Genomic DNA, 16,789 nt, shown 5'->3' with positions numbered 1-16,789 from the left:
AAATAGCAATAAGGATGAGACAAATCAAGTTTAAGAATAATTAAGTAGATTTAAATTAAGAAAGGTAGGAATGGCTACTAGATTATTATAATCCTTAAATACGACCATTTTCTAACTAGGCTAACGTCCTACAGTCAACACGGCTCTGGTACCACTTTTGTCACACCCGATTTTAAGGACAAAATCAAGTGCATTAAATACATGTGCGCCAGGATCAAGTTACACACATGTACGACAATAGTGAATAGCAAAGACAGTGCTAAATCGAATAAAGAGAGTATTAACCATTATTACATGACCGAATGTCTCACATAAACCACAAAGTCTAATTATTACGCAGCGGAACTCCAAAGATGACGACGACTCCACAGGCAGCTGACTGAAGAAACGTACGCCTAGAACTCCTCGAAGTCGTGGAAGTACTCCTCTTCCCAATTAACTTGGTCTGAACAGCGGTTTTGCAAGGGTGAGTACACTTATGGTTGGTACTCAACAAGTCGTGGGGAAAAGTGTAGTGTAAGGCTAATTCAAGGTATGGCTAAGGCATAAATAGCATTCGCTTTTAATTAAGTTGTTCAAATTTTATTAGCAATTAACTAAGTATAAGTTCATACCACCCGAAATTAAACATGAACATAAATAAAGCAACAACATATGCATGAAATGATAACAAGTTAAATCCATCTTCCGATAATATTATCATGTGAGGGTCCAGGCCGCTCTTAACCGTGAGCACGGCTGATCGATCAGTTTAAGACTCTGCAGAGGTGGCACATCTTTACCCACAAGTCGCGTAAAAGTTCATAAGAACTTTGGACCCAACCATGCGGTGTTTGCAAGGCACCATACCACACTTCCGAGGTGTGATTGCATAGGGACGCTACGAGGCCTTTACAAAGATTCATTAGTCAGTGGTAACCCGCTAAGGTTTCGGTGTCTGGCGTGCACCACCCATCCCAGGTAAAATGCAACGACTCAGTCCCCCCTCTTGCCTCATCACGAGTAAGGTCACCCCAGACTAAGGTTTCTAATTAATCAGCCAAGACCAGAGCCATTTAGTCTTGTGGTAGCACTGTTTTCCTGGGTGGTTCTCCATGTTCCGATTAACAAATAATGATCTTGTCTTAATGAAAGGTATAACAGAAGTAAAGCAAGATTAAGCTTTGTGTTTAGTTAAACCACCATATACCCAGTAAGCACTAAGCATGAGCTACCCAACATAAAGTAAACCGGTTGGTCAAGGCAAAGGTAAATCAATCTAGGCGAACCTTAATTGGGACCCATCAATTTAATCTTAACATGTGCATAGCATAAATGTTGAGTATGAGAAAGTAAAGGTGTATAGGACAAAAAGGTAGTGATCAAGGACACGACTTGCCTTCTTGGCCTTGCTCCTGCTGTTCGTACTCCTCGAAGGCTTGATCGGCAACTCCCTCGAACTGCGGGGCGTCTACACACGTCACACGAGCACATACAAGCAAACATGGGCAAAAAGTAAGAAAACAGTACACCAAACATAGTCAAACAGAGAAAACAATCTTGAAAAGATGATCTACGCTTTAAAACGAACACGTGGATATAAAGAACGCGAAAAACGGAGTTAAGATGCAAAAGATATGATTAAAACAAGATCCAGGGACTTTTCTGTGAGAAAAACAAAACTTTCAGGGCCTATCCGCGAAAACCGAGGGCTTATACGTAATTATGCGTATAAACCGAGGGTCTGACACGTAAAAACAACAAACCCGGACGGCGGGTTGATTTCTGGAAAGCTCAAGGGTTAAACCGAAAAATGTGAGGGCAGATCTGTAATTATTTTCAACGCGATCTGGACCGCGGGTTGATTTGCGGAGAAGACGGGGGCTTAAGTGCAAAAGCGGCGCGGCGCGACGCAGTTGACCGGTACGCGGTCTGATTTGACTCGCGATTGACCGTCGGATCTTGATCCGACGGCTGCGGTCGACGACGACTCGCGGGCGGCGGCGGAAAAAGGAAAACCGGCGACGGCGGGCGGCGGCGCGCGACGGCGAGCGGCGGCGGGTCGCCGGAGTCGACCGAAACGGCGCTCCGGGGCACCGTTTGATGCGCGGGTTACACCAGAAGAAAGAGGGGAACACGGCGATCCCGTTTTGGGTGTCCTCGTCGACGGGTGCTCACCGGAGGCAGCGAACGACGGCGGGGAAGAGGCGGCGGCGCTAGGAGCTCGGGCGGCTAGGGTTTCGGGGAGCTGCGGCGCTGGTTTTGGGCGGAGGAGACCGGGAGGAGGCGGCGGCTTTTATAGGGGCTTGGAGATAGAGGCCCCGGGGTTTAAACCCCTCCGAAGGAGGCGGAGCGGAGGGAGTCCGCGGCGGAGACGGCGCGCGGCGGTTGCGGGAGGAGTTCGGCCGGAGGTGGGAGACGATGGCGGCCCCACCTGTCGGCGGTAGCGGGCGTTAGGCAGGCCGGGCGGCGTCATGGGCCGGCGCACGCGCTCGTGGGCCGCGGAGGAAAAAAAGGCGAGCGGCGAGCGGAGCAGACCGAGCGGAAGAAAAGAGGAGGCGGGGTGCTGGGCCGCGGGAAGGAGCGCGGGCGGGCGAGCTGGGCCGCAAGGAGAAAAGGAGGAGGGGGCCGGCGGGCGATGGAGCAGGCCGGTGGAGGTGATGCGGCCGGGCCGAAAGAGGAAGGGGCGCGGGTGATGCTGGGCCGCAAGCAGAAGAAGAAAGGGAGGGAGAAGGAGGATGCGGCCCAGGTGAAGAAGAAGAAAAAGAAAGAGAAAGGGAAATAGAAAATGGTTTTGGAAATTTGAATTCAAATTTGGAAATTCAAAATTCAAACTTTGATTCAAACTCAAGCAATCAAAATAAATGCACCAGCATGAATGCACAAATAATTCCTATGATGAATTAATTGAATTAAGGAAAATGAAATTAAATGCCTAGAATTTAAATGACACCTTAATTTGAGCAAATTTTAATTAATTTGAATTATTGAAATTTTGAGTGTTACAGGCGAGCTGCAAGTTCCGTCACCAGGTGTTCTAGGCTTTAACCACCCGGCGCATCGCTGTGGTTTCGTCTAGTTTCATCTACCAGTTATCGAGTATCTTGGATCTGTGACTTACGGCGCATCGCTTCTGTCTCGATCTACGGTATTCACCAGTTATCCCGCCTTGATTAAGCTTGCATTGGCTGATATTTATCTGTTCTATCGTCTTGCTGTTTACGACATATTAATTGTTATTAATTCTATCGGAATAGACGATAGATCTATTTTTAATAGCCTGTTGCATCTTGATCTTGGCCATCCTTCGAGTGTTGTTGGGAGTAAGTTCCGTTATGATTGGATTCATCGGCTAGCGGGGTTCAGATTAATGTCCTGCTAAATATTTCTAGACTGCAACTACCGGGCGCATCGCTGTGGTTTCACCTAGAAGTATTGGTGGTGACGTTAGCTTAGATCTCATCGGCTTGTGGCTCTAGCTATGGTGGAGCAACAACTCAACATCATCGTGTTTTCTATCGGCCGTATGGCTGATGGTTATTGTAAATTATATTAAATCGGCTGGATGGCCGATGAATCACTCACATTCATCAAGGTACTGGAATCGGCTTCACAGCTAATATATTTGTCATGATTTATTTTGTTGCACCATTATCGCTACTGTGCTAGGATTATATCGGCCTGATCGGCCGGTTGCCTCGGACTTCACAACGACTATTATCTCCTTGTCAGTTGAATGGTCAAACTGACTGGCACGCCCGCGCACACCACGCGCGCCGATTTGGATTCTGCACTGGAGTTAAACAGATCTCCCAGGTCCTCATGTGGTGATACAGGGTCCACCACCTTCAGGATTTTGCGTCAACACATTTTGGCACGCCCAGTGGGACGAATCAAACTACAATATTGATGTTGGAAGCTGATAAGATATGTCTATCGGCTGCATGCTATTCAGGTGATTTAGTGCCAAGCTAATTATGGAGGCGTAATGATGGGAAAGGAAATTCATTGCAAGCAAACATATTCGTTTCAGATTACAAGGGACTAACAGCTATTAAAATATTCAGGATGCTTGCTTGCAAAATACGTGGCCGGGTTGACATCGGCTAGAGTTGTTTTCCTCCCTAGTAGTGAAATCTCTTACGTCAAAAGAAAAGGAGGCCTGATAGAAAAGAAGCTGCTTGGAGGGGAATCTTAGACCTACAAGAGATAAATAAGTTAATCGAAATTCATTTGGAAAGAGGAAAGTGGGACCGGTTATCTCTTGATGCTTCATCGGATGTTTCTTTTCTATGGTAGGATGGGCAGCCGATAGAGGATATACAAGCTCGAGGCTGACACCATACTGCACGCTCCCCATTGGCTAATGTGTCATGCTCGGCATCAACGACGCGCCGATCATCCTGCTCGCGTTCGTATCGCCGCGATCGCGGCGCGCCTGGCCTACTTCAAGCCGCCAGCATATAAGGATGGTGGGACACGGTTGTAAGACTCACATGTTTATCCAGATAAAAAAGTAATTCGACAGCTGTATCGAGTTCATCGGCCGATTGAAGAGAAGCATCAGCGGATTGGTTAAAAAAAAATATACAGCAGCCGATTATAGAGAAAGGCATCGGCCGATTAGCATCGGTCAGTTGGAATTAGAAAAAAAAACAAAGAGAGGCATCGGCCGATTAGCGTCAGCTTGTTGGAATTAAAAAAAAAGAGAGGCATCGGCTGATTAGCGTCAGCATGTTGGAATTAAAAGAAAAAAACATAAAGAGAGGCATCGGCCGATTAAGCATCAGCTAGTTGGAATTGAAAGAAAAAAAAACGTGGCATCGGCCGATGGAAAATTAGTTCAGCCGATTGGGAAAAGAAAGGAAAAACAAGTGGCATCGGCCGATGGAAAATTGGTATTGCCGATTGAAAAAAAAATATAAGAAGAAAAAAAGTTGGCATAGGTCGATAAAAAATTGATTTAGCGGATTGAAAATTGCATTGGCTAATCGACCGATAGAAGAGAAACATCGGTGTATTGGTTAAAAAAAAAGTGCAGGGAAGCATCGGCGGGTTAGTTAAAACAAAAAGCATCACCCAGTTGGAATTAAAAAAAAGGAGGAGTTGAATCGGCTGCTCAAGAATCGGCTGCCTATTTAATATTCTCCCACAGCTGATGGGAGAGATAGAAGATTTTTCAGCCGATGCTATATTTTTCAGCCGATGGAAAATAATCAGCAGGCATAGTGGCCGACGGCAAAAAATTTTTAGCCAATGAGAAGCGGATCAAGAGGACATTGGCAGTGGAATCTTTTCTTTTATTCGCTGATGGATAAGAAATAAAGAAAAGGAAGAGTGGCCGATGGAATTATCTTGCTGGCCATACAATAGCCGATTCCTTTTCCGATGGAATTAATAATGTCGGCTGGCCATATAAATAGCTAATGGAGTTTTTTATTCAGTTGATGGAGTCTTGGGCTCCAATAAGCTTAGCATGTCCAAACCACGGAAGGGCAAATAGCTGATGAAATTTGTTTTCAGCTGATGGATTTGTTTTCGGCTAATGGGATTTTTGCTATATTTTAGTCCGATGAAGTTAAAATTGCATCAGCTGATTGGTTCAAGCAAAATAGTATCGGCTGCTTATAGTATCGGATATTAATTTCGAAGCATGAAATTTTCATACTCCGAAACTGGGGGCCTGTGTTGACAACAAAAGCTTGCTGGTTACTGCACCAAGTTTTGGTGTCAACAGACTAATCTGTTTCTACTGCCGGCGAATTTATCGGCTCAGAGTGGGATCAAGGCATCAGGCCGATGGGGTTCTTTATATTTCAAGAGGAGTCGATGTGGCTTTGAATATGGCAATCAGATGTCATTGGCTCTAAAGGCAAGCATCGGACTTCTATAATTAGTTTCGGAATATGAAGCCTTCATACTCTGAAACTGGGGGGCCTGTGTTGACACCGAATTATCGGACTTCTATAGTTAGTTTCGGAACATGAAGTCTTCATACTCCGAAACTGGGGGGCCTGTGTTAATACCAAAATTTGGAAATATGCTGTGAAAGGAAGGAATCGGCCGATAATGCAAAAAATGACGAACTCTCCTAACTAAGGATATTTGCGAGCTGGCTGTAGAGATCAGGAACATGTGCATGAAAAAAGAGAAAGCAAGAAAATAGAAGATTAAAGAAGTCAACGCACACATGTACACGGCAAGAGTTCCAACAGTCTGCCATGCACGTACGGGAGGTTGTTTTATAGAATAAAATATTTTGGAGATAGAGTTGGTTAGGGATAAGCTTGATTAGAGATAGAGTTGGGTTAGTTAGAGATAGAGTTTTGATTAGAAAATATTGTGTACGTGACTTGCCTTGCACGTGATTAAAATGCCACTTATGTAACGTCAAAGGCCATCCGCCCTATAAATATTAAGGGTCCTGGCCATTATAATTATCATCACACGATCAATATACAACACATTTATCTTCTATTTACCTTTTCGGCTTCACGCCATTGCATTAGGAGTAGGAGTAATGTAGCTTCTCGACGAGTTCCTTCTAGCAAGCTGGGCTGCATCGACCTCGATCTCCGGCGAGCTGCAAGTTCCGTCACCAGGTGTTCTAGGCTTTAACCACCCGGCGCATCGCTGTGGTTTCGTCTAGTTTCATCTACCAGTTATCGAGTATCTTGGATCTGTGACTTACGGCGCATCGCTTCTGTCTCGATCTACGGTATTCACCAGTTATCCCGCCTTGATTAAGCTTGCATCGGCTGATATTTATCTGTTCTATCGTCTTGCCGTTTATGACATATTAATTGTTATTAATTCTATCGAAATAGACGATAGATCTATTTTTAATAGCCTGTTGCATCTTGATCTTGGCCATCCTTCGAGTGTTGTTGGGAGTAAGTTCCGTTATGATTGGATTCATCGGCTAGCGGGGTTCAGATTAATGTCCTGCTAAATATTTCTAGACTGCAACTACCGGGCGCATCGCTGTAGTTTCACCTAGAAGTATTGGTGGTGACGTTAGCTTAGATCTCATCGGCTTGTGGCTCTAGCTATGGTGGAGCAATAACTCAACATCATCGTGTTTTCTATCGGCCGTATGGCTGATGGTTATTGTAAATTATATTAAATCGGCTGGATGGCCGATGAATCACTCACATTCATCAAGGTACTGGAATCGGCTTCACAGCTAATATATTTGTCATGATTTATTTTGTTGCACCATTATCGCTACTGTGCTAGGATTATATCGGCCTGATCGGCCGGTTGCCTCGGACTTCACAACGACTATCATCTCCTTGTCAGTTGAATGGTCAAACTGACTGGCACGCCCGCGCACACCACGCGCGCGGATTTGGATTCTGCACTGGAGTTAAACAGATCTCCCAGGTCCTCGTATGGTGATGCAGGGTCCACCACCTTCAGGATTTTGCGTCAACACATTTTGGTGTCAACAGTAATATTTTTGTTTAAGTTGACAAATATAAAGGGAGATTATTTCAAGGGCATAACTTCGAGAAGGCTGAAGCACAAGTTTATTTTTTTAGTTTAAGGCTAACTGCTATTTTGGTTCTTTGGTTTGGGTTAAGGTATGTTCACTTCTTCCGCTGTCATTTTCTGCAAAAGAAAATTTGTGTGCCTCGGTCCTCTTTGTTTGTTTGGGTCAAGGCATGGCGTTGGACCGGGCTAATAAGGAAAAGTCTAATTCATTTCAGGCCGAAAACCTATACCAAGGCCCATCATCTTAACAGCTTATCAGACAGAATTATCGAGTTGGGCCTGATTGCAATGCTAGTTGGGCCAGAAGAGGCCGGGCCTGCTCAGGCCGGATTAATCTACTTGTTACATATCTGCCCAGCTCAGCACCTCGCAAACATAAATCTTTGCATGCAAAGAAAACTGAATTCTATAAGGATGCCGCTGGATTAACCTCAAAAAAAGGATGCCGCTGGATTAACCTCCAAATCTTGGTGCTTTTTAAACTACTACTTCAAATCATCGGCAAGAGTTGCCAGAAAAGAATATTAGGGGATATAACTGTTTAGTTCGTCAGCACAATATCAATACACAATGTAAATCAGCTAAGTGCGAAGTAATTGGTAAATCGACATTCAACTGCAGATGTTCACTGAGACAAAGCCACTCGAAACGCATTATGTACAAATACAAGCATAATGATTTCAGTTGTGTTTAAATAATTTTAAAAATTGTTCCTGAAGCACTGCAAATCTGATGTGTCTCCTTTATTAGTACATAACTACTCCCTCCGTTTTTAGATATATGGCACCGTTAATTTTTTACTTCAACTTTGACCGTCAATATCTATTGAACAAGTTAGCTAAAGTAAAATGTGTATCATTATGTTTATTATCAAATGTACTTTAAATTTAACTTGTAAGTTTATTTATTTGCAAAAATATTTTTAGAAAAGACGAATAGTCAAACGAATGAAAAAAGTCAACAGCATCATATATTTAAGAATGGAGAGAGTACATAAAAGACCTTTACATGGAATGGTGGAAGTAACTATCAGAAATGCAGATCAGACTACAGAAATAGCAGCATCCAAGCTGACGAGCTGTTGATTGATGCCTGTTCCTTGGGAGCATCGTTGACGGAGCAAAATTAGCAAGGTGTTGTTGTGTTCTGGGAGATGCTATCGCTGGTTTAATATCCAAGCTCATCATCTAGTTCAGTTCAGTTGACGCTTGACAGCCTCCTACAACTGGAATTGCAGATATGATATTGACACATGTCACCCAGGGAACCATCGTAGTTGCCGCTAACCCGCTGACTCCATTTTGGCCTTTGCTTCGAGCTCCCTCCCAAATCTCCAGAGGTAATTCAGACCAACGAGCAGCTCGGTCACCGCAGCTTCAGTCTTCCTCAGATCTGCGAAATGGAGCGTCTGCAGAAGCAGGACGCCGTCGCTCGACGCGACGTTCCGCTGCTCGAAGTTCCTCTCGGCCTGCCACCGGATCATGTTGTGGGCGAGCGGCGCCAGCCACCCCAGAATCCTCTGCACGGTGTCGGACCACTCGGCGGCCAGGACGGGGTCGCAGGGCGTGTTCATGGCGGCGAACGGCTTGAGGCGCACTTTGAGAGACGCCCGGATCCTGTCCGTCAGCATGCCGTACAGGTCGTCCCTCTCGTTGGAGCAGATGTGGTGAGGCGAGACGGCGAGCTTCTCGATGAGCATGGTGAGGTTCGCGTAGTGCAGCGCCAGGGCGGCGCCGCCGAGGGACGTCGCCGGCGCGTTGGTCAGAACGTCGTGCGTGGACTCGAACAGGGACGTCGAAGGCCTCGCGTTCGTGTGATGATCCGTTTGGGGCTGGAAGTTGATGCTGATGGAATAATCGTCGTTGCTGGCTGCGGATATGTAGCTGAAGCTCAGTGGAAGGTCAGCGTCGCCATGTATCCACCCGTTTCTGATCGGAGAATTGCTCCCCATGACCACGCAGCCGACGAGGTGCCTGCCAGCCACCGGCCACTTGAGCTGCTGCCTCAAGCTTTTGCTCCTGGACATGAGAAACCGACGAGCGTTGCCGCTGGTAGTCTTGCTGGATCTTGCACGCAGCATCCTCTGAGGAGTGTCCGCGGCCACGACGTCGGAAGGGTACACCATGGACTGCATGCTGCTGCTCACGAACGAGCTGCTCCATGAAAGCCGCGAGACCTTGGAGTTGGAGTCGTCATCCATGGAGGAGGAGATTGAGATGTTCGTTGGCTCCAGGTCGAACACCTCTGTGATCCTCGTCACGATGGTGAAGAGCGACCTGGCGAGCAGCCGGACGGCGTAGTCGAAGCTGCGGTTCCAGAGGGAGGCCCCCCGGAGGCGCTCAACCTCCTGCCTCTGCCGCGCCACGCGGCGCGCGGTTTCCCCTCCGCCGTTCGCCGCGCGGTGCCCGCCGCGGCTGTCGCGGCGCAGGGCCTGCTCGAGCTCCGCGAGCACGTCGAGCTCGTGGCGCAGGTGCGCCGTGGCGGGCACCAGGCGCTGCATCTTGCGCGCCTTCCGGTCCATCTTCTTCTCGGTGGCGTACCGCAGCCCGTGCGGGTCGGAGGCGCGTCCGCCGCCCTTGACGAGGGCCGCGAATAGGGCGTCGAACCGGCGGAGGAGCGGGTCGGCGCAGCGCGCCGAGAGCCGCGCCACGGCGCGGGAGAGGTCGCGGCACGCGGCGGCCTTCTCGGCTAGCGCGAGGGCCAGGAGCGCGGCGTCGTCGTCAGCGACGAAGCGGCGCACGCCCTCGAGGCGGATGGCCTCGGCGCGGAGGCGCGCGAGGTCGGCGTCCCCGAGCGCGCGCCACAGGCCGGCGGCCCGCGACATGAGCGCGGCCACCTCGAAGGCCAGCACGCCCACCTTCTCCCCGCCGCCCCTCGGCTCGCGCAGCTTCCGCATCGTCCCCGCTCGTCGATCGCGGCGGCACGAGACGGCGCCCGGCGAGGCGAGTGACTGGCCGGCCGGGCGGCAGTTGGGTTATGTACGCGGCGCGCGTGAGGTCAAAAGGCATCTGCGCGCCAACGGCTTTGGTGGGGTGGGCAAGGAGCATAGGAAAGCTGCAGCTGCAGTGGGGACTGGCATTGGGAGTGTCACCTCCCCTGTCACGGGGCGAGCAGTGTGGTGGCTGCTGGGAGTTGAAACCGAGCAGCAATTGCGGCATCGCCCAGGGATTATTCGGCGGTGATGGAGAAAAATTGGCAGGTTTGCCGGGATTCCGTGGGTCGGGAGACGAGTGAGAAGCAAGGGGGCGCGCGCGTCGTCCGGGACCCGGCGTGCCTCCGTGCGGGTGCCGTGGCTCGGGAAAGTTCGCCGGCGCGGCACTTCCGATGATCGGCGCAGCCAGCAGCAGCGCATTTGGCGATTTGCTCATGTCCTATGGGTTATGGCAAAGGCAAACACACGCAAGACGTCTGGTGTCTCGAGATGGAGGCTTTCCGAGCGAGCGAGCGAGTGACACATGCCGGGACGAGGACGAAGCTGGATCGTACAAACTACAAAAGTGTCGACTCTCCGGCAGTTAAGCAGCTACTCCAGTATGATCCATCGTCCGTACGGGGCTACCTGCAAACATTCGAACGTCTTCAAATTCGGCTGTCTGACGTTTAGATCGTTATTTGAGTATTTGACTACACAAGTGTGGCATAATCTGACCACTACCTTGACGTTCATCAGTCCTGTTTATACACAAAACTCACGCCAGGGATGGCAAGCAGCAACGTTATTATCAAATTGACAGGTGCAGTGATTAGCATCTCCTGGTAGTATTATACTACCAAAGAGCTCGCATCTGTACTGGTGCCCGACGCCGCCACCTCGCCGGCCGCCGCCTTCCTTGCCCGCGGGCTCGATCGGTCGTCGTCGTCCCGATCCCTCGCTGTGTGGAACACGAATGACGACCTGCAGTGCTGCTCTGTTTCTCTACGCCTGCAGCCTGCAGGAGCAGTCGTGCATCGACCGCGCTGGCGTTGATCACGCTCCGCGCCTACCGGGAGCTGCCGTGACTAGTCGAGCCCTAAACAGTCCTTCTGCTTCAAGTTTAGAGGACTAAATGAAAAAACACACTTCAGCAGCTCATCTACTTGAATCCTCATTTTCAAAAAAATTGGACTTCCCATTTTGGAAGGCCTCCAAATTCTCTTCTTCACCCTCCATTCCTAGAGAGGTCCCTAGAAAGCTCTCTATCCATATGTTATTGCTGAAGTTGGAGATATTTTTGTGACTTTTAAACAAATAGAGAGAATCTCATTTGATCCATAGGGACTTTGGCTTGAGGGCTCGCTGGAGTACTCTTACGATGGGCGCCGGCGGCGAGTGCCGGAGCAAGCAACCAGGGCGGCCGCTGAGGCAGCGGTGCATGCGCTAGGAGGCTACGGGCCCCACAGCGAGGTAATGGGCTCAGGAAACTGGGCCCTCACTTGGCGCAGCCCAAACCAACGCGGTAACGCTCCCCATCCAGAAGATCCGATCCCAGCCGCGGAGACGCCATCCGACGGCTCAGGAGCACTCCAGCCCGGACGGTAAATGAAATACCGTCCCCCCTGCCCCCTGGACGGTGAAGCCGGTCAGGCATGGCGGCGCGCGCGGCCGCCACGGCACGACGACGGCGCCGGCATGTTCTGGCGGTCTGGCCTCTGGGTATCCCTTGTCGAGTTTGCATTGCTGCACGCGCTTCGTCGCGACAGGGATGGGTGTTGCGCGCCCGTCCCGGCCGGCCGGCCAGCTGGGTCGCCGCCTCAGCTCGGCGGTTTCTTGCTTGCCAGTGCGTGCTGCGTCGCCGTGGCGAGGAGAGAGAAAGGAGAAGGCCGCGGGATCGATGAGGAGAGCGCCGCCATCGGTCCCGCGCATCCCATCCGGCCTCCGCCTCCTACCCAGCCTCTGCTGAACGGGCCGGTTTATTTCGTGATGCTTCCTGCCATACCGCCATGCCGGAGCTAGGAGATAGCGACTTAGCTAGGCAAGCGAGCGAGCGAGCCACGAACAAAGAGCTGGGTACTAGATGTAGTTGGAACCTTTGTGTTGTCCATGGGTCACGACTCACGAGTTCACCGACTCACAACACGCCGGATGATTAGGCCACGTACAAAGGATAGCCGGCTGCCGTCTATTTGTGTCCAGGTCAGCAGAATTAGCCTCCGTGATGGTCATTAATTGAAGAAAGAGAGAGTTGCCGGCGTCTCGTTCATCTACGGCTCGCGCTCGTACTCCAACGCAAATCACCCACACCCCGGCCGCGTTGTAGGAGCTGCTGTGGCTCGTCGACGGCGGCGTGGATCCGATGCGCGCATCCGGCCGCAGTTGCGCAAACGCGCAAGGCCGCCGTGTCATCGGCAGGGCGGAAAGCATCGGCGTCGGCCATGGGGGAGCTGTGGCGGCACCGCAGCAGAGGAGTTCGGGCCGCGCGGCCCCAGAGCAGAACGGAATGGGCGTACGTACCTCTCACACGAGGTCCTCCGCGGCAAGCGCCCGACGTCGGAAGATGTCGAGGTTGAAGAGCTTGACGAAGTTGATGGCGGCAGCAAGCGCAACAAGCTGTCGTCTCCATAGCCGCACATGGGGAATCTTCCAATTCCTCTTCCCTGGAGAAACTCGTCGTCGATCTCCTGTCGCCTCCTCACCAAACTCGCCTCCGCTTGCTTCAAGAAGGCCACGCTGCAGGTCTCTGCCGCCGACACGAAAGGGGATCGGGGTGTCCTGCTAGATGTCAACCTCGCGCGGGCGTGTGCGCGTTGAGTGCGGGTGAGCAAGCCCTCGTCGTCGTTGCTGAGCCGGTCCTACTGTGCGCGGGCGAGGAAGAAGATGACGGGGGAGTGGAATCACGGCACGACGCTGACACCGGCATGGAAGCCGCCTCGTCACCTCCACTGTTGCAGCCGAAGCCCCTCTCGAACTTGCCCACGTTCACGAGCCGTGTTGTTGCAGCCGAAGCCCCTCTCGAACTTGCCCACATTCACGAGCCGTGTGCTCAATGCTGTGTGCAAGGATTTGAAGTGTGTTTTGTCCATGACAAATTGACAATGTGGCCGCGCGGTTACAACTGCTCATGGCGACGATGGCTGCACACCGCCGCTCGATTGATGATTTTCTCTAGCTGTTGGTTTGAAACTCCGATTGCGTTGGTCGATTTGATGGTGTGCTCAATGTGTTCGTGGAAATGCCTATGAGGGAGCTGGCTCGTGTTATCATGAGTACTCTTTTGATTACTACATGCATTCGTGTTGTAGACTGTGAGCAGAGCAATGATTTGATTAGAGATCCAGAGGAGAAAGGAAAGATAGAATTGATCAGAGATTCATTCAACTTATTTGAATATATTATTCATTCTCCCATAGATCAAATATATTATTTCAACGAATGAAGTAAATAGCTTGCAGACAAGCTGTCTTTTTAGCTGTCTGTGTATAACATGACATAGTTTATAGACAGCTGTTGTCTAAACTATTGTACGTGCCGGCTCGATGGAGTGGGACGCAACGCGTTTGCTGATTTGCCCATGTCTTAGGGAGCTTGGGGCAAACACACATGCCGGGAGGAGAACGAAGTTGGATCATACAAAGCAGAAGGTAAATGATAGGAAGTCGTAATTAGTAGGATAAAAAGTAGTGGGCTGTCCACCATTCATCATCGCAGTCGATGGTGCGGGTACTATTGTTCCACCCGGTACCACTCTTGTCCTTCAGTTTTCTCCAATCCTTGTACTGCCTCTTAAAGGCATTAAATTTATTCTGAAGCTGTTTGCAGGAATATTTCCTGCCCGTCTGTTGTTTAAAATTTGTATACAGGTTGTGCCAATCTAGCTTGGTTAGGCTCTTTTTGTTGTAGTTGAGCTTATTCTTCTCATCAATACAGAGGTCAAGGAATATTTTTGTAGTGTTATCATCCCAGTTGGCACGGCCTGCATCCATCTGTGTGCAAGTTTGGATTATATGCCTTCCTAACTACAAGGTTTGTATGCCACACACGCAGTAGTAATGACAACATACAAGGTAGGAATCAACATTTATCACAAAGTGCACAAATGAGATGGAACTGATGCTTGCCTCCTTGTGCTTGCGTCTTGCAGGAGTTGTACGCAGCTCGTAGCGACGGACTTCAGGTGGAGACCATGATGATGTAGAGGAGTGTGCCAGTGCTGCCCCCTGTGGAAGTTTCCTTTTTTTGGCACACAAGCAATGCTCTCCTTAGCTAGAGTCGTATTTACTGTAAACAGACTACATAAAGTGAGAAAAATTTAAAAGGCATCCTAAACATTGTCATATTTTAATGCAGGAAGTAAATAATAATGAGAAAAAAAGAAGATTAATATTTACTGTCAAAAGGGAGAAGAGAATTTAAAGGGAGTTAATTTTTGCAGGAAACTAGCATATAGCAATGATTAGTTGCCACTTCCCAGTTCCCACGCACTGAATGTTAGTTGAGTTTCAGATTTGGAACACTTTGACTCTTGCTAAAGATGAGCAGCTTTAGCAACAAAATAGGCTGCCACTATGCAACGAAATAGGCTGCCACTGTGGTTGTAAAAGACTGCCACTATGCAACAAAATAGGCTGCCACTATACATCTACAACCAAATGTATACCAACGAAACATGTCTAAAATATTACCAAACCAAACATGATCAGGTGATAGATGCAAAAAGACCATCCGCATTTAGAATCTTCCATTATCTTTTACTAAGGACTGCAAAATGGATGGGTATTAAAAACAGCTAAACTAGGCACCTGTCACCCTATCATCAGGCGAAAGAAAAGCCCTTTCATTGAGTTTATTATTAGAAAAAGATAGCCAACAGTCAACCCATTATTTACAGCCACTTATATAACCTTCAAACAGATCGGGCTATATCTAACCAAGTTGTGCATCAATTTTTGGTAAAAAAATATATATAACTAATTCCTACTAGATGGGGTTAAGAATTAGTTATCTGGAAGCTCGGGGAGTAAAATTTTGGAAGATAGAAACTATTGCTTAGTGCTTGCACTTGTAACTTACTATTTCAAATGTATTATGCTTAGATGTTTCCTTTTCCTTTTAAATGGAAAATATCGGTAGATGCGAAGATATAGTAGTGTCCCTTTATAGTCAAAAGAAACTTGAACAATATTCTAGAAAGCAAGGTCCTACTACTGTAAAGTTCTAAGGGACCTTGCTAAGGTTGGAGATATCATGACTGAGGAGGTATTGTCCCTTCTACTATACTGTTATTTCATTTTGTTCCGCTATAGCTAGAACCTGATTAGTACATGATGTCTACTTGGATGCTGTGCTTATTGAAATATAAATACGTTATTGCCCGTGCCAACGCAAGGGCACAATCCTAGTATATATAAAAGACGCCCTGTAGTTGAAGGCTAGGTGAACATTTTAGTCATCTAAAAATAAACAGAGATACGCTGATTGATAGCTACTAGAATCAGTCACATATGAATGTAGGAGCTGGAAATTTTCATTTTCCATCAACAAAAGTCTAAAACTAGCCAGAGATACGCACTTTATACTACAAAATTATACTACAAAGCAGAATAATGAATTGTTTGCCTGGCGTCATTATACTACAAAATTATACTCTAGAGCACAATAATGGTTGACACTAGTGTAGATAACAAAAGTGAAGGCACACAAGATGTTACTGCCTAATGTAGCAAAATTGTCTCAATTTCGCACGATATAAGCAAGGCGAGATGAGATCACCCCTGATCTAATTGAACAGGTTCAGAGGGTATTCCCAGATGCTAGCAACCTCACCTCACTGCTGCTGAGGAATGGAAGAGATTGTACCAAGTCCATAATGGTCAAGATTCCACACAGAAGGGTAAAATCAAGGGCCTTAGCTTGGAATCTCCTGACTAACCGTAGCACTATTTTCTCACTGCCTGCATGAGGGAAGACATCAAAGACCTTGTCATGGCAATGAAGGCAGTAAGCTTGATGCATTTTCTCCAAAGACATGGAGGTGGCAATTTCTTATCAAAAGGAAATCTGAAAAATTGATGGATTGAGCGACGGGACATTAACCAACCTGGATGTAGGCCTCCTCTCTACTATCTACTGGCTAGTGTTGAGATGCACAAAATCTAGCAGCATACAAACATAGATCGAGAATGGAGAGTATTGGCGGAGCTGGTTGGGGCGGCGAAGGCGGTGCGGAGCGGTGGGCCGGAGGTTGGCAGGGGCGGGGATGGCCGGCGGCGGGGGAGAGGTGGGCCTGGGCGGGGTGGAGTCCGGCGGGGCTAGGGCTGGCCGGCGGCGGGGGAGGGGCGAACCTGGGTGGGCCGCCGACAGCGGGGTTGGAGAGGAGGGGATGGAGCTGGGTGGGGC

At 48.9% G+C, this 16,789-nt stretch overlaps 1 protein-coding gene across 1 annotated transcript; it reads right to left on the bottom strand.

Moving 5' to 3' along the window:
* Positions 1-8,758: 8,758 nt before the first annotated feature.
* On the bottom strand, positions 8,759-10,372 carry LOC101778210. Its single transcript, XM_004978611.3, has one exon. The coding sequence runs from the start codon at positions 10,370-10,372 to the stop codon at positions 8,759-8,761; it is 1,614 nt and encodes a 537-aa protein (XP_004978668.3).
* Positions 10,373-16,789: the final 6,417 nt, after the last annotated feature.

Source organism: Setaria italica, chromosome VIII (assembly GCF_000263155.2).
Source record: "Setaria italica strain Yugu1 chromosome VIII, Setaria_italica_v2.0, whole genome shotgun sequence".
NCBI lineage: Eukaryota > Viridiplantae > Streptophyta > Magnoliopsida > Poales > Poaceae > Setaria > Setaria italica.
Note: the sequence above shows the minus strand (reverse complement) of the source record. Positions and strands in the feature narration are given on the sequence as shown.